General features: G+C 35.5%; 1 protein-coding gene across 13 annotated transcripts in view; it reads left to right on the top strand.

Moving 5' to 3' along the window:
* The window catches only part of POU6F2 (POU class 6 homeobox 2), a 354,882-nt gene that overhangs the window by 241,979 nt on the left and 90,612 nt on the right, over nt 1-22,291 (top strand). For all 13 annotated transcript variants that reach the window (XM_021546755.4, XM_085570635.1, XM_021546724.4 and 10 more), the window contains one exon: nt 14,083-14,229. In XM_021546755.4, coding sequence (XP_021402430.3) covers nt 14,083-14,229 — 147 coding nt within the window. The remainder of the gene's footprint in view (nt 1-14,082; nt 14,230-22,291) is intronic.

The following is a 22,291-nucleotide window of genomic DNA, read 5'->3' as shown; positions in this document are numbered from 1 at the left end:
ACTCCATGGTATAGCTCTTGTAGTTTGACATAGAGTTTTCTTCCCTGATTTTGTTATGTTTAACAGCTGCAGACGAAGGTAATTTATACACGTGAGTAATCTTTTCTGCTTAATGAGATAGACTGTTAGGTTTAGAGCTCAGGTCAGCATTATTTGAGTTATTGTCATTCATTTTAAAAGAGAACTTGATAAAACCAAAGTATCATATGTGAAATTTACTACAAGAGTGTGAATGAATAGAAAACCAGAAGGAATGGTAGGATGCATTGGGAATTTCCCCACTACTGCAATGTTAAGCTGTGTAATTGTTTTATCTTCTGAAAAGTGTCTAGAATAGTAATGACAAAATTAGTGTTTTCTAAACAATACATGTTATCAGAGCACAACTTCAGAGCTAAGAGAAAGCTTTCTCTTATGCAGGGTGCTCTGATAATGTAAACCAACAAACTTTAATCAGTTAACTTACAAAGAGGAGCAAATCCAGACTTATGTAGAATGCTCTCCTGGATTTACTATTTCCCTATGTAAAGTCAGTCTTCACTTTGAAATAGCCTCTTGTAGTTATTTGTACCATTTGCCTGCCTCTTAGCTAAAAACCTACATTTTTTGAACAGCTTTGCTAATGACTTAGATGTTCATTCATTTCTGTACCTCAGAGGATTTTTATTTTTTTTTTTTTTTGCCTTCATTAATATTACCAGGATTTATATTATGGCAGTGGCTAAAAATACCAGGTAAATACATAAATCAATGCATGCTGTGTAGTAAACAGAAAAATGTATTCCATATGCAGATTTAACCTGAAATAAGAAAATCTGTTTTATCTTTGATCTTGCTGTTGTTTGGTGTGTGTGCATACGTAATCCAGTCTTGATGGGCTTGCAGATGTATTATCAAATGAGAAAACAAGCAAACAATGAAAAAGAGAGAGAATTTTATTATTTATTTCATTTTTCAGACAGGAAATTAAAGAAATGGAAATATATGGAAGAATTGGACCCCTGGTGAGGTTTTTAGATGTCTACCCAGTGACCCTAATCACAAGACTTCCTTACTTCTCAGATATAATTATTACTATTTCCATCACGTATACTTTGGAAAGTTTTTTTCTTGTTTCCATATGAAATACTTATTTTCTAGCCCTGAACTTTCCTTTTAAGCAAAATCAATGTAAAGCTATTGTTGGTTTTACAAATGCCTGGGAGAATTATTACCATCATAGGCAGCAATAAAAGATATACTTTTCCCCTTGGTAGATTGAATTACTGAGAAATAACATTATAATTACTGTATAAAACACACTGTTTTAACACTGTTTTTAATATCCATAAAGTTTCTGATTTATTTTTCACATGCCAGCATCAATGCACTAGATTTTTCATAGGTCTAAACTGGTGCAATTACACTGACCTCTGTGGGACTCCACCTGTTGCATTGATGGCTTTTAAGAGCAACATTATTTTTGGATGAGTATTAGGAAATAAGAGAGAGAGAGAGAGAGAGATCTGATTTCATGGACATTGATTTAAATAAGGAATGCAATTTTCTTGAAATCAAAGGAAATATTTTGATATGCTAGCTGTATTGAGGTAAATCTGCTTTAAATTGGGTCTTTTTCAGACCAGTGGGGAAAATAAGCCTTCTGATATTCCCTAGTATGGGATTAACAACTGGAAATGCCAGGGAAACATGGCATATGTATAGGTGAACATGGCAAATAGACCTTTGTCCCTCTCTCTGTGAATATCTTGATTCAGATGTCTTAGCAACCTGAAATGCTCAGCAGTCTTGTAGTCTTCAGAAAAAGAAAGGAAACCCCCTTTTAGCACACTCAGGTTGCTTTCTTGCCACTACAACTGAAAAACTGTTTCCTTGACCCATGCAAAAGTAGCAATTTCTGGTTCAGTTTAGACTATTGAGCTTGTTTGCCTCTTCTAGCTGGCTGATGATCACCAGGTCTTCTGCAGGTCATAATCCTTGTCTGTGTCTCTGAGGTGAAATCAGGATTGCTACCTGCCTCCTGATTCCCATTGTCGAAAGAGGACACAGTCCACACAGAATAAATGAACCTTTGTTTTGTGTTCAGTTAATACATACTTAAAACTAGGCCAAGCCTTTTCTGCTCATCTTTCTTCTCCTGACATAGTTTCTAATATGTGAATGCCTTCTGTGAAATTTCTTTTTCAAGGGAATATAGTCAGCCTTAAGTTTGGAAAGCAAACAGCACATACATCATATCTTAGAGGTAGAATTTGCTTTATTGCCTGTACAAGTATCACAAATGTGATAGGCATAGTGAAAGAGTTCTTCCTTAATTGCACTCGGGCTGAGTTCATCACAGTTTCTGACATGTTGGAGGTACATTAGAACAGGAGCACTGTCTGACTAGGTTTTCTGCAAAAACATTTCTGACCCTTGACTTATCCCTTTTACTGACACCATTACCAGTAACACCCTCCACTACCAGTGACTGCAAAGAGATCTGCATACTTCACCATTTCCAAAGGTATATTTTGGCAAATAGTTAGGTAGATGTATATGTTCCTCCCAGCACAAAATGAATGAGATTAAGAAAAGACATATAAGAATGATTTTTTTGAAGTCAAGTATTTCCACTCAATTTATATAACACCCATCTCTGAGGGTGATCCATTTTACATTTCCTTTCAATAAACCATTTTGGTCTGAACTGAATGTTTCAAGTGACCTGTAATTTATTTATTTTCAATTTTTTTCCCACTCCAGGTCTGCCTGGACTATGTTTTGTTAGGGGGGTTTTTTGTTTGCTTTTAAATGGGTGAATAGGGTGTTTCAGGAAATATTTCAGTCCACAAACAGAAAAATCCATTAGTTTCACAACTGTAGGTGTCAATGTTTTGACTTCTGACTTCAATACTTCTCTAGTTTATAAAAGCATAAATGCAAAAAAAGAAACAAAAAAAACCCCAAAACTAAAAAAAACCCCAACCAACCAAAAAAAAAAACCCACACCAAAACAAACAAACAAAAAAAAAAACCCCACTCATACCATTGATGAGACTATATGATTTAAATAAAATATCAGTGTAATTAGATAACTCTAGTATTTCAAGTGAAAAATCATTCCCCCTCCCCCTTATTGCAGATCTGAATCCCATAAGAAATGGAAGGGACTGATTCTGATAGTAGTTTCTCTGTTTTAACTAATTGCAACTCTGCTGACCTCATTAAAATTAGATCAGATTTATATTTGGCCAGGGAGAAATCAGAATCAGACCAAGAACTCAGAACTTATGTTATTTTTAGCACCAAAATAACCCCTTGTTTTGTAAAGCACAAGAATTGCTACAGGGCCCATAAATATTTTGTGAATCCAGTCAACAGATAAAAGTAGAAAATACTTAGAACATGAAGAAATTCATCTGTCTGTCTATTGACAGTGCCTTATGGAAGAACAAGAGTCTAAGTACAATAAGGCAATAATGAATTTAATGAAAAAGCTACAGACATTCAGGTTGTAAGCTGAGCTGCTGTTGAAAGATAGTACATATTTTTGCCTGTATAGCAGAATTCTTTGGCTGAATGTCTATGAGTAGATTTCCATTGATAATAAATATGGAGGAAATTATTTATTGTAAATGGTAATTAGACTTTCCCCAGGCTATGAATCCAGCCAGTAGAAGATATTGAGTAATAACATACACATTATTTTTGACATTCTGTCTCCATGCAAAAGAAAAATAAGAGAGGATGATAGAAGCTAAACTTTGTTATGTCTTTTGTTTAAAATACAGCAATATCACCATAGGCATAAACTAATATTGGTGTGTGATTTTATGTAATAACATGTATAAGATGGAGTATAAGGTCACACTGCAACTTTATCTATGAAATAGAAAAAGGAGTCACAAAAAGACACTAGCTCAAACTCTCTTAAATTTACCCAGGACTGCATTAGGATTACATGCAGACTAACTAAGCAGTTTTTTAGGATTTCAGCATCACATTTTAACAAATTTGGAAATGATTCTTGCAAGAAAAAAAATTATACAGTTTATACTTGCAGTCATCACTCACATTCTTCTGAGAGTTCTTCTGTTACCTCAAGCAATATGGAGCTGTGCTTTTGTTATAAGAGGATCTCAGTTTCATATACCCTCTTGCCATCAAATTATAGTGCCTAGCACAGTGACAATTGCAAAGACCTCAGAAAAAATACATTCCTAGCCCATATGTTTTTAATTATATTTTCAAGTTTCATTCGCTGTTGGCAACTTGATGTTATTTTGATTTTGCTGAGGTGAAATATATGAGTTTCAACTATGGCTTTGAAATTGATTAGGAATTAATATGGCAGCATTGCAGATATAGTAGATTTACTGCTTCCTTTGTGGTTCAGTGTGAACTCCCATGCGGAAAACCTATTGTGACCAGACTCAGAGTGACATGAGCAAAGTAGCTGATACTGGAGATAAGAGATCAGAGAAAAGGAGTCAAAGAGGTGAAAGCAGAAAGGGGTTCCATCACAGCAAAAAAATCTATACCCACTCCAAAAAGGAAAAGCCCTGGAAGGAGTCACACGAAAGGTGAGACATGAATGGATTATGAAAACAACGAAAAAAAACCCAAAAAATAAAAGCCAACCAAACAAATTCAAAAAGCTTTAAAGGCAGTTAATATATTTAAAATATTCTTTATACCTCTTATAAGAACATTAACAAAATTAAATTTGGAATTGCCCAGCTGATGTTGAGCACAGCCAAGCCCTACACTGCCGGCATGTGCTGTTCTGGGGCAGGACTTACACTTCATTTTTAGGAGCAGGTTTCTTGATGACAGCAAATGGGACAGAAGGGCATGGGAGGAGAGGATGGTCTCTGCAGAAAAGTTACACAAGTGGCTGAAAATGTAACATATGTTAGATATGTGGCTGCATATCAACCCTTCTGTGTTTCTCCTTCTATAGGAGCTGGATTGAGAGCACAATTTTTGGCAAGTTAAATACACAACTATTACCAGTTTACATGTAACTTTGTCTACAGAGCAGGACTGCTGGTGAAAAAGACAATACTGAGTGTATGTATTATAAACAGGGGCTTTAAATTGCAGTAGTCAGTCAGTCTTGTGCAATCTACTGTCTTCTGCTATGTTTATCCTCAAGGAAAGCTATCTCAATATGAATGTGGTGGAGGGTTGCTACCATCTGAGATGCAATATGCTCACATAGTGGTCATGCAAGGAGGTTCAGAGGTGTTTATTTCTCTATCTTTAGAAAAGGAGTAGAGCAGTAACCTTCCCCTTGACAGACAGAAAAGAGTCAAAATCACAGTTCCAGTCCACCACTGGGCATTCAGAACTGTACTAAAGTAAAACAAAGAGTGCCCAGGTTAAATATTAACAGTATTCTGCTGAGGCATCCCCAACATCCTTTTTTGCATGCTTACTTCCCTTTTGTAGATTTTGACTCAGCTTACTTATTTCAGTGGCTATCATTCACATTCGTATTTATTTAATTGGAAATGTTGTTTGACGTCAAGGTTTCCAAACAGAATATTTTCTTCAACTTTATTCATACTTCCAAATCTCATATACTGAGATTTCAGCAAAATTCAAATGTCTAATTAAAAATCAATGTCACAACTCATTTTGTATGTCATATATACTCCACAAGACCTGGAAAACAGAGAGAACACTTCTCAAACACATTATAGTGTTTTTGGCATTTGGACTTCGGGGTGACTGATGTAAACACAGAGAATTAAATCCTTCCAGCTTTCTAGATATCCGTATTAAGAACCAGATTCATATTTTGGACTGACTTGTATCTTTGACAGCAATCTTCCTACTGCACACAGTAGCCATTTGTATTGTCCTTCAACTTTGTATCATATATCAATACATTGAGTAAGGTCCAGTTTGGACCTGAAAGTAGTGAAAGGAAAAGTATTCCACATAATTACAGTTTTAGATCTGATCTTGTTCATATTTAAGTAAACAGACATTCAAGGTAGGTACATAGTTTACATGAAAGCAAAACTATTTGGTAATGCTATTACATTACAAATAAACCAAAGTATCCAGATGTATTTCCAGCTTCAAAAATTAGGATCTTTGCAGAGCAGCTGACACAGAATTTTAAAAGAAGCTTTATATATACATATAGTCTCAGTTAACAATGTGTCCCTAAATATTAAGTAGGATTTATTCTTCAAAGGGCAAAAGACAAGGTCTGTACCTCTGAGTTTGTTTTTTAATATGAATATTTGAATAAACAGTTCCAGGCATACATATGAAGACTGCATATTGTATTGTAGAACAAGACTTTCAGAAATATTTTCTCAAATACTTAACATGAAGTGTCATATTAACATGGTGTCACCTCACATAGCATTTTTAACATTTATATATGCAAATGGTCATATTTACATGTGCACATGCCATTCACAAATTCAAATTAAAAGCAAATAAATGTTTTAGATTAAGGAGATTAATTTGGTGTGTCTCACAGTTGGCACACTTTCTACAGAAATCACTGAGACCCAAGTGCTGGGCTGTTATCCGAAAAGACAGATGGCAATTTCCTTTTGATAAGAGTCCAGGTTTTTAGCAGCGAGGGAACCCTGAAGTAGCCATTTTTCTTGTAGGGTGAGCATCTTTCAGAAGTCAGATAAATAATTCTAAAATAGACAAACACAGAACCAAGAAACTACTCAATATGAAATGAACTGTGCTGCATTCCCTTTCCAAAAGTTTAGAAGGTGCTTTTTTGCTTTTATTCTTGCAACACATGGGAACTAATTCAGAAAACTAGAGATTAAAGATAACTTTTTCTATACTCATTCCTCTTTTATAAATACTGATACAATTTAATTTAGATGTTGTTTGTTTAGAGTACCTATGCATCATTCATGAAAGAAACAGTTTCAGATATTTTTAAAACTATGTATGATATTTTAAAAAGTAACTCAGGAAAAAATCAGACAAAATCAAGTAAATCAGACAAAACCAAGATGCCTCTGTTTAACAGAAGTCTTGTTTAGTGGGTGCCATTTTAAATTGATCTGGAACATTTGAAACTTGTAAGTTATAAATATGGACACTCAGGAACCTACAAGACAGGAGTCTATGGTCAGTCTGTAAGTACTAACCTGCTGCTAAAGTGGTCAGTCATCTGCATTTTGTAGTTATTTGCATTTCAAGATATTAAATATATTTAAATATATTCCCTCTTTCTTTTTGTAAACATATAAGACCCAGCCTCAGACATGCTGACACCTGAAATTTAGTTTATCTTGTTGGATTAGACCCAACAAGGATCACTTTCTTCTAGTTTCCACTCGTCTCTTTTCTATCTGTCACTAATAGAGAAGAAATTAAAGTGGCTAGGGTGATGTCTGTTCACTCTTAGAATACAGCCTGATGTGTTCTTCATTATTCATGTCTCCATTAGTTTGGTCTGAGAGACCTGGAGATTCACTCCGCTCTTTATTTCCTTTGCCACGGCTCTATAAGAAATATACCCTTTTAATTACGCAAATTGTTATTGTAGCTTTCAGACTGCTTCAAATTTGACCAGCAGCACCTTGTTTACAAAGATATTTCAAGAAATTTTGTTCATCCTCTTCTATCTATGTCATCTCAAGGCTCACATGAGCACTGCGTACTTCCAATCACCTCAGGTCGCGTCGCTTTGCATTGGATCAAGTCATGTCACATCAGTGATACCACTATCAGTACTTATTTCTGATAGAAAATTCAGCATAGATTTAGACAGCAAATTGCTCAACCACAATAAATGCATATAATGAGCAGACTAAGTATCTGTGAGAACCAGATATTTTAAGTGTCTCTGTCAAGTCGGTGCTTTCAGATATTTCAATATCCTTGTCTCTACACTGTATGCTGTATATAAATTTCTGATCCATGTGCATATACTAAAATGTCTGTCTAAGCAGCCTATTTAGAGCTCTTACCATCTACAACCATTTGCAAATTTATATCTGTGCAGTTTTGAAATTGTTGGATGGGTCTGGATATTACAACTAAATTGTCCATTTTGTAGGTTGATCATATCACAACAGTGTACAAAACCTAAATGTTGACAGATTTAATTTTTTTTTCATAATTTGGGTTTTGCCTGCTGGGCATGTTTTCAAATAGTTATGCATGATTAGGCTCTATGACAGCCATTTTATCAGACATTTTACCCTGATGTTCATTTACAAAAGTTAAATGTTGTAATTATCGTATTATGTAAACAAAAAAAGGAGGGAGGGAGGAAAAGATCAACATTAAAAAAAAGAATCTAACTCATAAGTACAAACTAGACAGAGTTTTCAAAATGTTTGCTCATAGCATCTGTTTGGATGAAATTAACATCTTTTGGTTTATGTTGCCTGGGTATTCCCTCTTGACATTCTTGGGATCTGCATGTTCACAGGATTTTTCAAAATTTGACTTAATTTTACTTAAAATCCTAAAAATAAATTAAATTGACAGAGCTCACTCATCCACAATTCTATATAAGTGCTAAGTGGTGATCTTGTTGATTGTTATGATCAATTTGTTTAGTACTTATTGTTGTCATATCTAGGTGTTTTCCAAGGATTCAGCTGAAGCAGTCTTTCCAGTGTGTTTTTTTAAATTCCCTCAGGGATCATGAGATTTTACATCAATTCAGGGAGCTATTGACTGATACTAGGTATATATATGTATTAAAAACAATTAGGAATATAAGCATTAACACCACATAAAGAATTTGCCAGAGCTAATGGGGACTTTCAGGGAAACTGCACTTCTGTCTCAATTCACTCATGTTTAGAAACCAAGCATATGGGTATTTAGGTTGAAATGCTCTGCTTCTATGTCACCAAGGTATTGAAAATTAAGTATTATTGCAAGTTTTGGTTTCCAGTAACTGCTGTGCAGTGGTGTGGTGGGTTAGCAACACCCACCCAGCCACTGACCCACTGCCTCAGTGGGATGGAGGAAGCAGAGTGGGAAAGCTCATGGGTCAAGATGGACTGCTTGCCAATCAGTGTTGAGGGCAAAACAGATTCTACTAGAGGATAATCAACTTTAATATGGTGCCAATTTAATGAGAAACAAAGACAAGTATTAAAATAACTTGTCTCTCCACTCTCCCAGACTTCATTCTTTCACTCCTGACTTTTCTACCCACTCTCAATGGGGAGCTATAGTCAGTCCTTAGTAGTTCCTCTCTCTTGCTCTTTTCTCTTCCCACTTTCCACCTGCTCCTTCACAGGTACTCCATGGATCACAGTTCTCATCAGGAAACTACTCATTTGCCCACTCTAGGGTCCTCCAAGGGCTACAGTAGGAACACTTTCACTGCTGTGGGACAACTCCTTCTCCTTTCTCTGATCTTGCTGTTCCCTTTGTTTTGTTCACTCTATTTTTAATCTTTCCCCTCTGCAGCTGCTCCACTACCAAAACCTTTCCATCTACACCCAATACAGATGATAATGCTAGTCACTATAACAATGAAGGTATCAGAATATCCTCAGAAGCCTGTGATCAGTATGAAATATTCTTTACCCTTAAGGTCTAGTGACTACTACCCAGAATTTGTCTCACAAGCCTCTGAGAAAAAATGGGAATAAATCCCACTATATTTTGACCTGTAATTCTTTCATCAACTAAACACAATAAAATTCAGGTAAATTCTTGTCTAAAAATTCCTACAAAAGCACATGCCATGCTGATAAAAAAAATAATTTCTGTGAATAAAATTTCCACTCATTATGGGTAGAAAAGAAAAATGTCATGTATTTCTGACTGAGAGCCATTGCTAAATTCTTATCAATGGTTAAAGATAGTTGTTTTCCCTTGAAAAGTATTGGTTTAAGCAAATAATGTCAGCAGCTAATCTAGTAGTGTGATGCTCCCTACAGAAGAGCTTGTCAGAGAACATAAGAGACTGAGGATCTGTTGGTCCCTAATCAAATATAATATTTTTTTACACTAATTCCATCACTGGGACATATCCTGAAATGTGATTTTTAACAGTCTTTCTGAAAAACACTAATACTATTTTATAAAATGAAGTTATGCCAGAAGTTACTCTGCAATATGTCCTTCAAATTCTCCACTGTGCATTCAGACAGCAGCATGACTTTACTCAGCCTCCTCCACAAGTGCTTTAGAAAACACATGAGATCTATACACTGGCACAGCATAAAGTGACTTTGCCTTTCTGGTTACATGCCCGTTTTTCCATGTGATGCTCTGGTATCCTGAAGTGTCTTTACTTTTCACTAGTAAAACTATTTGGGGTTTTTTTTGGGTTTTTTTGTTTGTTTGTTTGTTTGTTGTTTTTTATTTGTTGACTGAATGATATTGTAATGACTAAAACTGACTCTTTGATTTCCAGACCAGGAGACTGAAAGTTCAGTAGGACATGCCTTTTATAAAGGAAAGTACCTACCTACTGTGTAGGTTATCAAATCTGATCTTGTATTCAACAATAGATGAATGCTTGGTCAGTTTCTCACAGCAACTCAAATTAAATACTAAATTATTTTTCAAAATAAAGAGTAAGATGGTATTATTCCAAAAGAAAAAAGTATTTGTGGCTCTCAAGAGAGCTGTTTGTAATATTGACTCCATCACACTTTTCTTCAAATTGCTTTTTTTGAAGACTATGACTTAACCATAGAAGCTCTCACTTTGCATGGCACAGTTTTAGGATCTTGTTAGTGCCTCTTTCATTCACCAGAGTTTCTCAGATTTGTTTTATTTGTGTGAATTCTGTTTGATGCACTGGAATGTCTTCTGCTTTTACTGACTTAAGGTAGAAAATTTTCATGTGTTGTACCTTTAATACTTCAGCTTTCTAAACTCAGAGAAATGTACTAAGCCTACTCAGTTATTGAAGATTCTTCCTCATAAAATTTGCTTCCTTATAGAATCATGTCATTAGCAGAGGTGTCATAAGAGGGCTGGCCTGTCAGTTTAAACAAAAATTACTATTATTTACTGTTATGGCTGGTGGTTTGAGTTGGAGAAGATATTTTGGGCACTGGAGTCAACAGGTCCAAATATCTCAGCCTTTCAAATTAAAACATTATTTAAATACAGAAACAAAATAGGAAGAGCCCTTTGCAGGATTTTTCACAATATATTTCCAATATTTCCAAAATGCATTCTTAGGGATCCAACCTTCACTGAGAAATTGCATAAACATCTCAAGTTAGAGATCTTATTTTTTGAATAAAAGAAAGATTCAATGTGTTATCTTGGTGCCCAAACATAATGAAATGAGATGTATTTCTTCATCCTCAGTTTGCATGCAAGATAAAAGGGGTCAATTGAATAAAGCGTAACTTGTAGTCAACAGCTCCCCAATGCACTCAAAGAAAAATGCATCCTCTCCTTTTTAATCAGACTTATGAATAGATAGGGATGGTTTAATATGCACTTTGAAGCCTCTTACCCTGCGATTTGGCCCGTTCCCTGTATTTTTTCCTGGAACATGGTACTATGCATATCACAGCCTCTGCCATCATTTTTAATAAGTAGCTTATCTCTGTGATGCAACTAAAAGCAATCCTGAGTGTCTCTGGGGTTTGTTGTAATTAAATTTTATTGTTGTATTTGAAAATGTACATTTTTTGAAAACTGGTGCAAGAAAAATTGAAAAGAGATTCTAGAAGGTGATAGTCTGATTTTTAGAAGGTTTTAACCCTTTGCAATTTCCAGATTCACAAGGCTTATTTATGCTTCCCAAGCAGCTGTTCTTACACACCTCTGAAGCCCTGAATAATATAGCCCCTAGTGTAGTTTATTAGCTGATTTTGGATAACTGGCAAAATATTATAATTTATACCTGCAGTCGGATGCTGTAGGATCAGAGGTTCAGTAATTTGTGGGTTGCTAATAAGATGGTAGAAGACCTTTTCCGAAGGTCTAACATTCTTGCTGCTGCTCCTTTCTTCTCTAAGTATTTACAGCTATAAGGGAATTTCTTCAAGTCCCAGTGCTGCCAATGAAGTGCCATTAAAAAAAGGCAGTGTTTGCTAACTTCTGATTTGGACAATGAAGATATGACACTGTTTTTAGCAGAACACCAACCAGTTTACTTATATTGTTCTCTGGCATTACACAGCCATGCTCAGTCACCACCACCCAAATGACTGAAGAGTGCATTCAGCTACCTTTGCACTCACACCTTTGTGCAGTCAGTGGAATTTCTTGCAGTTTGTATTCAGGGACTGAGCTTCACTTTGGTCATTGTACTGGTCTAAGTTCTCTTCACAGCTCAACTCATCAGGGCATACATTGAAGTTTTCCCCTTTTGTGTTTTATTCCTGCTTGATTTTCATGCCATGGGTTGCTTTGAACAACTTTTAGAGATTCATATAACAATTTTTTCCAAATAAAAATATTTCCTCCAAACAATGTCATCCTTTCTGTCTGGCATTGCTACTAATCTTTATTTAGTTATTTACTTTACAATTTCTAGAGGGATTGGATATGCCCAAGGCACCCCTTTAAGCAACACTTTATATCAAGGTTGCATTTATAAATACTTCATGAGAAGCTAATGAATGATTAATAGATGTTATAATGTATGACCAATCAATTGTAGATTTTGCAATGTCCAACAGACAAGTAGGTTTCTTATAAGCATAGATTATAACCATATCTGACATCTTCTATTGATGAGCTTCTAAACGTCTATAACATACACACTACTCATATCTGTAACATGCTTAAAACATCTACTAATCACTGATTAATTTTTTATAGCCTATTTTGAAGCAGAGCCTGTCTATGGAGTATATCCCCTACCCCTGCTTGTGACTCTTCATTTCTGAAAGATAGATAATTTACTAGTCATCTTAGGATTTAGAACTCCTACTAATTTCAGCTCAAACATAAAGCTTTTCTGAGTTAGCTCTAGCATTTTCATCTCAGTCTAAGAAAAAATGTCCCTAGACTGTTATGTCCCTCAGATTTTTGGCTGCTCTAGCCTGCTCATGCATATTTTGCAAGTTCTGCTATAATGCAATGATTCTTAGGAGGCAAAGACACTCCAAAATGTATTTCCAGCTTCTTGAACTCAGTATGATTGCTCTCACGACAGCTATCCAAGTGATGATGGTTCCAAATGTTTTTGTTTTTTTTTACTGTCATCCCCATGTGCTTGATTCAGTTTGTCCTTTCTCAGAAAAGGATAAGAAAATAGAAACTTCCCAATAATCCAATGGAAAAGCCATGTCCAAGACAACTTTTGATTCTGACAGAAGAACACACACTTCTGTATGCTTGATGAGCACAGGAGTTTTTAGGGCTGCTCCTCCATGAGATTCCCCTAGTGTTTCAGGTGAAAGTGATGACCATGCTCTATGCTTTCTATGGTGCATTTAGGTAGAATCGACTAAAGCAGGCAATACAAATTATTTCCTGAAAATTTATGAGTCCTGGAACTAATCATTCACATTTGAGAAGCAGCATGTGGCTCAGTATCATATTTTGCAAATGAATTTTGAATTTTTAGTTGATATCTGCTGACCTCACTTACAAGGTTGAATCTTCTAATGTGATTTATCTAGATATTGAGGCCAATTATTTAATGATAAAAATCAAAATTATAAAAACTGTGCTCATTTGCAGATTTTTCTTGGGTTTGGGTTCATCAGTAAAATAGTTTCAGTTCTGAATATCCCCAGGTAAACATTCCACTCCCAGTCAAGTGCTAATCTTTCACTGATTGCTCTTTACAGCAGTACTAAGCTGCTATACCTGTGGCATTAGCAACTTGTGCCTAAAGAAACACATCAAGCATAACTCCATTAAAAAATAAAGGAGAGAGAATATATGGTTAAAAAAGGGAATTTTATTCTTCAACATCAACATGGAATTTCCCCTTCCTTTTTAAAAACTATTCGTTTTCAAAGCCCCAGAAGTAAGAACCTCTCAAACTTGAGCTCTTGGAGAAGACATTTTTTACACACAATTAAGTGGGTAAAAAACATTAAAATAACATAAACCTTACTGTGCTATCACATTTATATTATTCAGTCAGTATTATATGTTTATCATGGGCTTTATCATTATCTTTTATTTCTTTTTTTTCAGCTGGTTAATAATCCATTAGCAAGTCAGGCAGCAGCAGCAGCAGCAGCAGCAGCCATGGGCTCAATAGCAAATTCCCAGGCCTTTGGAAATGCCCTCTCCAGTCTTCAGGGGGTCACAGGCCAGCTCGTCACTAATGCACAAGGACAGGTGAGTAGAAGATGGAGCAAACAGTGAATTCTGATGGCAGGCTGATCTTGGGACAAAAATCAGTTCCGCCTGTATGACAGCAATTTAAAAGTGCACATGCTGAAGATAAATAAATATTGATTTGCCAGACAAGGTAAGAAATGGAAAGTGAGAAACGGGGCAGTTAGGCACTCTTAAAGAGTGTTTTCAAGGTAGAAAAGGGTAAGGGTTTGTTTTATTTTGTTTCAGCCATTTAAAAATATCACAGTAGTGCAATAGTAGTGCAATACCATGCACTACTATTTTACCATTTTAAAAGTCCAGCAACCCTGTAATTTTTAACAACCATACTATCTGTCTTCTATCCACTTACATATGCCTAATAACAGACACCTTTACTGAAGTGGTACGGTGCTTCACTTTTTTGCATTTCTGTGGCATTTTGGTATTACATCATTTCTTAAAAGGCATTAAATGTTTCCAGTAAAGGAAAATAAATTGTAATGAAGTATCAGTGATGGAGCTATCTGAGTGGCTTCGTCATTTGTTTATTAACTATGTTAAGCAATTTGCAATGACTATGCCAGCCTGTAAATACAAATTTGGAAGATTATTTTGGTTTAAAGAAAATTTTCCAAACACGAACTTGAACATTATTTAATAGTGAGTGTGTCTAAGAGAGAGACTGTGCATTACCTACATTTTGGAGCTGTTTATTTGTTAAAAATTTCAGTGTCAGTCTTAGTATGATGCAGAAACATATGCATCTGAATCCATATATATATAAATAATTCCTTTGATTAACCATATTTAAGAGGCCTTCAAATTGTGACTACTTTCATTCATTATTGAATTCATTAGGACTAAAATGCCTTGGATCTCTGCAACAGATCTGTCAATGTAACTGCTGAGTAATTTAAATGTCATTATTCTAAATTCTAAAAATTGGGCATACAGTGATACCCACAATGTTTATGTGTGTGTTAGGCCCTGAAAAACATTTATTGAAATGATGCAGCTTGGATGATACGTGAATCTAAAATTTAGTTTCTACTCTTACTGTTTACTAGTGAAGAGAAAAAAAAAGAAAGAACAGCTCTTCTCCTGGTAATTTATTGCTAGTTAATTGGAACAAGAGTGATGTTTTTTTATTTTGGCCCACTAAAAAATAAAATTCAATACTTTATAGGACCTCCCCTGTTTTTTTTAAACAGGACACATAAACAAAGATGCTTCCTGAGCTTCACTAACACCATCCAAGTCCCAGGGAAAAAAATGCTGACCTTGTTATATTTACTGGGTGGGTGCAGAATTGTTCCATCACTACCCCGAGGGTTGAACGATGGAGCTTGTCAAAGTGAGGCCTTATCTAATGAATCATCTTATCGCAGGTGCACACCACACATATTAAAGGGGGATTGTATGAACAATGTGCCCTCTACAATAACCTTTCAATGTCTACTTTAACCCTTGTTTCAATCCCTTTTCATCAAAGGATCATTTTATGCAGCCAGCTTTAAATGGAGGCTCTCAAAAGCCTATTAAGATTTCTGGAGGAATGGGGTATTGGTTTGGGAGAAAAGTTGGTTATAATACCTATAACTCATAGTCAGATCAGCTCCAACATAGAAGCCTGCTTGTTTCTATCTCCTCTGTGCTCCAGAAATGGTTCACCGTCGCCACTTACATATGAAGCACTTGACACCAAAGATGTTCATTGTAACACCTGAAGTTATGAATGTAGACTAATTTCTTTATAGATTTTCCTTTACATGTTCTCCAAGAAAACATAATCTATGTGTGACCATTCGTTGTATCCTTAAAAAAAAACCCACTACTAAGAAGATATCACTGAATGAAAGTTTCACTCTGGCTGCGTCTGTTTATTCTAGACATAATGTCAAGTCCAATAATTTGACAAGTTGCAGAGAAAGAGAAAGGAAAGGAAGAATCTCCCCAATTGTCAGAATAAAATTACAGCATCTAGCTATCTGCCTAGGTCTTTTAAATAAGGGTTTTCTTTTTATTACTTGTTTTTGCAAATGTTCCTTGTTTTATAATCAGTACTGCAGACCTTGCCACAATATAGATAAATACTGATAGTAAGTGTGTAATATAGCACACAGTTTTATAATACTCAGCATAAACTCATATTACTTAGAGACCATTTCTCAGGCTGCCTTAAAACAGGAGTATTCAGTATAATTTATCTGCATTCCAGAAATTAAATTACATTCCCTTCAAACTAATGGAGTTATAACACCTAACCAAAAATTAAGAGATGTCTCTTCAAAGTTGGGAGCATAAACGAATAGTAATTTGAAACCTCCATTTCTGAATAATCTGCTTGGAGTCACTAAAGAGCTAGATTTGTAACACATGTTAAGAATTCTGCTCTTTGAAAATTGCCCCTTTCAAGGAATCACAAGCATGATACCCAAAACTCACTCCTGAAAATATAAAGCTGAATGAGTTACTAGAATGTTGATATGTGCAATCTTTGTAATTACATGCTGTTTCTGTTACAGAAATTCAGGGCTTGTAAATGTCCATCTGTCTAGCTAAATATATGGTGATCAGTAATCCCTGGAGACATTAAGCTCTAGGTCAAATCCAAGATCCTATGCCAAATTTAAGGGAAATGATCCTTTAAATGACATATGGCATGGCCTTAATTCCCAATAGTCTAGGAGTTCATACAATTACAGTAAAAAATATCATATATATTAACAATAATTTAAGTAACATCTTTTTATTTAATTAATTATTGAATTCAAAGTTATGGCATGTTTGTTTATTTTTCATCTTTTGCTTTAGATGGCAATATAACATATATATATATTTATTTTTTTATATATATATTTATATAATATATAGAGCTTCCCAAGACCAAGCCAAGAGATCTAATCCATGGAAACAATATTATTAGATCACCTGATTAATTTGATATAGTACACGTAGAGGACTCTAAATCAAATTTTCATTTTCAGAGTCATATTATGAAGAGCTATTGGCCCATGTAACACTGCTTGCATTCTATTTGCCCTCAGCACTTTCCAGGAAGAGTTTGCAGCACTGGGGCTTTCATATCTCAAATTTAAAGGCCAGGGCAGCAGGTTTGCCAGATTGCACCATGTCAGTAGATATCAAAGAGAGACTGTCTACCTATTTAGCTTCAGCCTGCCTTACACTGGGACCCTAATGCCATTGCTGCCCCTGGATTCTTCAGAGGTTTAACCCAATATATCTCTTTTTTATGCTGGTTTTGCAAATGAAATAAAAAAATCAGGAGTTTTGTGTTGGTTTTGCGATGTTTATTTAGTATGTGAAATGTGTAATTTGGTGGTTGTCAAAATATTTGTAAGGAAATGAGCCAAAGGAATGTGAAAGCAAGGTTGATGAATATGGTTTCTTAATTATCATCAGTTGCATTCATATATGTCTCTTGACTTCAGCAGGATCAAATACATTTTTACTGTGGGGTATTTACATTTTTACCGAGTAAGTTTAGTTTCTCTTTTGAAAAGATGGGAGTTGTCTAACAGGAGAAAAATGCCACTAAATTCAGCAGTTACAAGATAACAGTTTACCATAAAAGAAAAGAGTAACATGATGAGAGTTGGCATGATGAACTGCCTTGTGGATAAAGAGGGCAATAGTCTGTTTCCTGGGAGATATAAAGGAAAATCTAAGTATGTATGTATGGTATATTTGGTATGTATGTATGTATGTATGTATGGTGTGATTTGTATTGTCCACACTTTAATTGAACAGTGAATTAATTGGGATTGTTTCATTATAATCTAAGAATGCCCCTGAAGTAACCCAGGCTTCATTGTGCCCATGCTCTTTAAATATGAAAACCTTCTGTATAAGAAAAATCTTAAGCGCAGGTCCACCCTGGTACTTAACAAAAAAATAACTATTTTTTGAGTGTTGTAGTCCACAAGTAGCCCAGGAAAATAAATAGAGAGAGAGGCATTGTTGATCCAATTAGATAATAGGAGTACTTTGGTTCTCATTATTCTGATGAGAGGGTACACATTTGCTCTTTGAGCTTCTTGATGGTAAACGGTGCTAATGAGGCCTGATGGATTCCCTGCTCCTAACAAGCCTCTCAGCAGTACGAGTGATTACAATGGAGATAGATTTGATGGGATGCGCTCCCTTTTGTAGTGTCTCAGCTGCTGACACTCTGCGACATAATCAGGTCACAGAGCCGGTCACAGCCATCAGCAAAAGCCATAGCTCTATTCCTCATTATTAAAGTGCATTATTCAGTTCCAGGCCTTCACAATACTGCCAAAGGCCTTTTTTCCTTCCCCTTTTTTTGTTAAGCATCAGTTCTCAAATACAAGAGTTAATAAAATCATCAGCTAAAGAACTAGTAAATTAAAGAAATGGAAATAAAGTGCTCCCTTTCAAATTCATTGAAGGATCACAATTAAATAAGCAGGGAATTTCTCATCACCACACACTGTACAGTACAATATGTCATGTGCAATAACAACAGAGATAGGATTTTAAAAAAATAACACTGTGCTCATTGTGGACTGGCTTGGAAAGTGCTGAAGTATCTTTTATGGTAAAGAAATTTCTGTCTTCACAACTATTACATGTCTACATGTAGGTACTATTATTTTCACTGTTTTCTGTAACTACTTTTTTCCTGAAGTGAGAACAGTTATTTGCAAACTAAATTTATGATTCTAAGCAGAGAAGCTGTCTTGTCTTAGTTTAAGTGACCAAGGCCACAATCTGGAAAATATTCAACAGGCCACAGTACTAGAACCTCTTTGTTCCCATAGAAAAGGTCACTACCTTCTTTTGCGGAGTGAGGTAATTATAAAATAGTGTGGGAAAAGGTGTTTGTAGCATTTTTTTTCTATTCTGATGATGTTCAGTTGGGGCTGTCCCCATTCCAAAAGAAAATACTCTTTTAAAATCTAAGGCACATTTTAATGTGGTTTACTTAAACATATGAGAAAAAAATAGTGGAAAGCTGGAATTTGTTAGTTAGTTAGTTAACTTAGTTAGCTATTAACTTTTTGTTTCAGTTTTGTTTCAGCTAAATAATATATTCCAATACTGAAATGTATACCTTTAAAGGTATTCAAACCATTTCTGTTAAATCTCTGCAATACATATTAAGTGACAATAGTATGATTTTGTGCATAGATAAAACCAAAGGATCCAATACATTAGATGGTTTTTTTTTCTTGCTGTTGGGAAGTTTTTTATTTGGTTTTTGGGGGGGGGGGTTGCAGGTTTTTTTCCTGTTGGTCTTGTTCAACTCCACAGTTTTTCCTCCATTTTCTTTCTGGTACAGTATGCTATGATGAGCAAAGGAGTATGTATACACAAAGTCATTTGTAAGACTTTCAGTTCTCAAGAACCACAGATATAAGAACTTTTCGATATCCACACTTTAAAGTTCAGAGCAATTAGCAGTCATCTCCAAAAAATGTGTAGAGACTGCTATGTAACCTAGTTTTCTTTTCAACACTAGCCAAGAAAATTGACAGCTACCTCCGGGACAGCAAGTTGTGACTCCTCCTATACTTAAAAGGAGGATGCTGATTGTTTGCTGGGGTTTTTTTGTTGTTTCAATTTTTTTCATTCTTGCAGAAGTTCTAGGAGGCTCAAAGTCCTGTAATGTGTAAGAATCTTAGACTCTTCCTGAATATGTGCAATTCATACTGTTCTTCAGGTGTTCAATGTCCACGAGCCTTATCTCTTAACCTTTTCTTTTTCTTGTTTTCACTTTCAGCTATGCAGTTTTAATACATGGTAACCACTAATATTCTAGCCCTCACAACATCCAAATGTTCACAAAATTCTTAACAATAATTGTTTAAGTAGTTACTGCTAACAATATATTCCTAGGGCTAAGACCTATGGAAATCTGAGTTTGTGGTATCAGAATGGCATATATTAAGGATACTTCATTAGAAGCCTGAGAAATTAAGAGACACATTTTGAGAGAGATGCTAGAGGGAGGGATTGTAACAGTCTGATAATACCAGCATTTAAGAACATTCCTTGGAAAACCCTTTACCAGGAGAATCTGTTTTCACAGACCTTCATATTAATGTAGTGAATTTCTGCTGGGTGGAGTCTGACTCTCCGTTTACCCCCTCAAAGAATCCCTGTGCTGAATACATGTGGTTTTGCCATTTGCAGGAAGAAAAGTGTAAAGAGAAAAGGTCAGTTGTAAGGGAAGATTTTTTTTTTTTCCATTGGTTTTCCTCCCCAAAGCTATACATGGAGGAGGGTGTTTGTTTAATTACCTCCCATGTGAATTTGAATCAAAAGACAAATAATTCTTTTAACATATTTTTGCTGACTGTGCCTTTATTTTGCTGTACTATTTCTCTAATATCAGTTGTATCCACAGTGGCATAAATGTAAAAATGCATGGACCAAGCTCTCTGGTCATGTAAATTGGTAGCTTTATGAAGCAGAAATGGACTAAGGCAAAGTGAGTCTATCTTAAACCAAGAGCTGACTAGCTTTTTTATCTATTTTAGGCAGTGATCACTGAAAAATTGGAAGGATAATTCTGCAATAAAACTTCTATCAGGCTTGGAAATTATCCACATCTATCCAGAAGAGCCACTGAAATTTCTTTTATCTAACTTGCAAGAAATCTTACTTTTGGTACTAAATTTCACACTTCAGATTGTAGTCTTTTGCCTGGATTTCTGCCTAAGATACTGTGTCTTGGACATAGATCTTTTCAGAGGTGCCCAAGTCTTATTTTCAAAAGCAACTTTCATACCTGTAAAAGCCTGAGTTTCCTTCAATCGGAGTTACGAGACTGAGTGCTCGAAGGCATGTCTATGCCCTGTAACAGAGCATTGCAAGCAAATTGCTGGAGACAGTTCATTTATATGTGCATGTCTCAGTGCTGTACTAGCACAGATTGAAGAAGCCAAAACTCTCGGCAGTATGTTATTATGGCTGGACTAATTAATTCTGCTTCTCAACAAGGTGACACAGGATCTAGTTCATTAGTTATTAGCTCTGGGGTCTTGCTAACACACTGTATTATGTGGATTAAATATACTTTGAAGAGACCCTTAAAAGCCTGCAGCATTTAGGCACTTCTGAAAATGTTACGATTCTACATTAATTATTCTGGGTCAGAAATACTGTACATAACTGTCCTCTTGTCATTGCCTTCTTAATTACTTTTGAATGGAGGAGTAAACCAAACTTACTACTAGTTCGACCCTAATACCATTTTCATGAAAGCTAACCAATAAAAAAAAGAACCTACCATTCCTATAATCTGTTCATCTTAGCATCACGAGGTGGCTATAAGCATGAAAAATTTTCGTGGTTATCACCAGTGACATACATCACAGTCAATGAAATCTTTCCGCTCTACAGAGGTTCTTACACTGCTCTCCTTATCATCATATCTTATCACCTTCTAGTAAAGCATTAAGAAACATGACTAGTGATAGTCACAAATTGGTCTTCATCTCAGCAGAAACTTGTAGAACAGCACATTGCGTGTTTGGTGAGGACATTTGGCTTTGTCTGTCTTTGTTAGGAATGTTTTTTAATTTTACTTTTAAAGTTTTGGTTTCATTTGGATTTTAAAATCATTATGAAGGGATTTCTTGTAGATGCACATTGCTTATATTTGCATCAGAGAAAAGCAGACAAGAAGAAATGTATTAGCTTTTGCAGCAGAATGTGGTGAAGCCAAAGATAATAAACAGAGGAATGTTCCTCAATTGCTGTTGGAATCCATTCCAAGTCTTTGACCTTCCCCCTAGAGCAACTCTGCTGTGCACAGAGAAGGTTTGACTATTGTTACCTTAAAAGACTGAATTTGGTAATTATAGATTTCACCCACAAGCTTTAGCTAGCCATTGAGATTCTTGGGAAGCAGACCACAGAAGAATGGGAAGACAAAGACTTAAATTTTCCTAAGTACATTGAAAACCCTTTAACATGATGTAAACAAAGCAGCGGACAAAGTTGATTCATGTAGGTGGTACCAAGAAAAGGGCTTTCTATGTTGCTGATGTTTCCTAAACAGGGGAAGTGCTCAGGAATATTGCATCAG

Source organism: Lonchura striata, chromosome 2 (genome assembly GCF_050655825.1).
Source record: "Lonchura striata isolate lonStrDom1 chromosome 2, ASM5065582v1, whole genome shotgun sequence".
In the NCBI taxonomy this organism is placed as follows: Eukaryota; Metazoa; Chordata; class Aves; order Passeriformes; family Estrildidae; genus Lonchura; species Lonchura striata.
The sequence above is the reverse complement of the archived record's forward strand: the minus strand, read 5'-3'. Positions and strand labels throughout refer to the sequence as shown.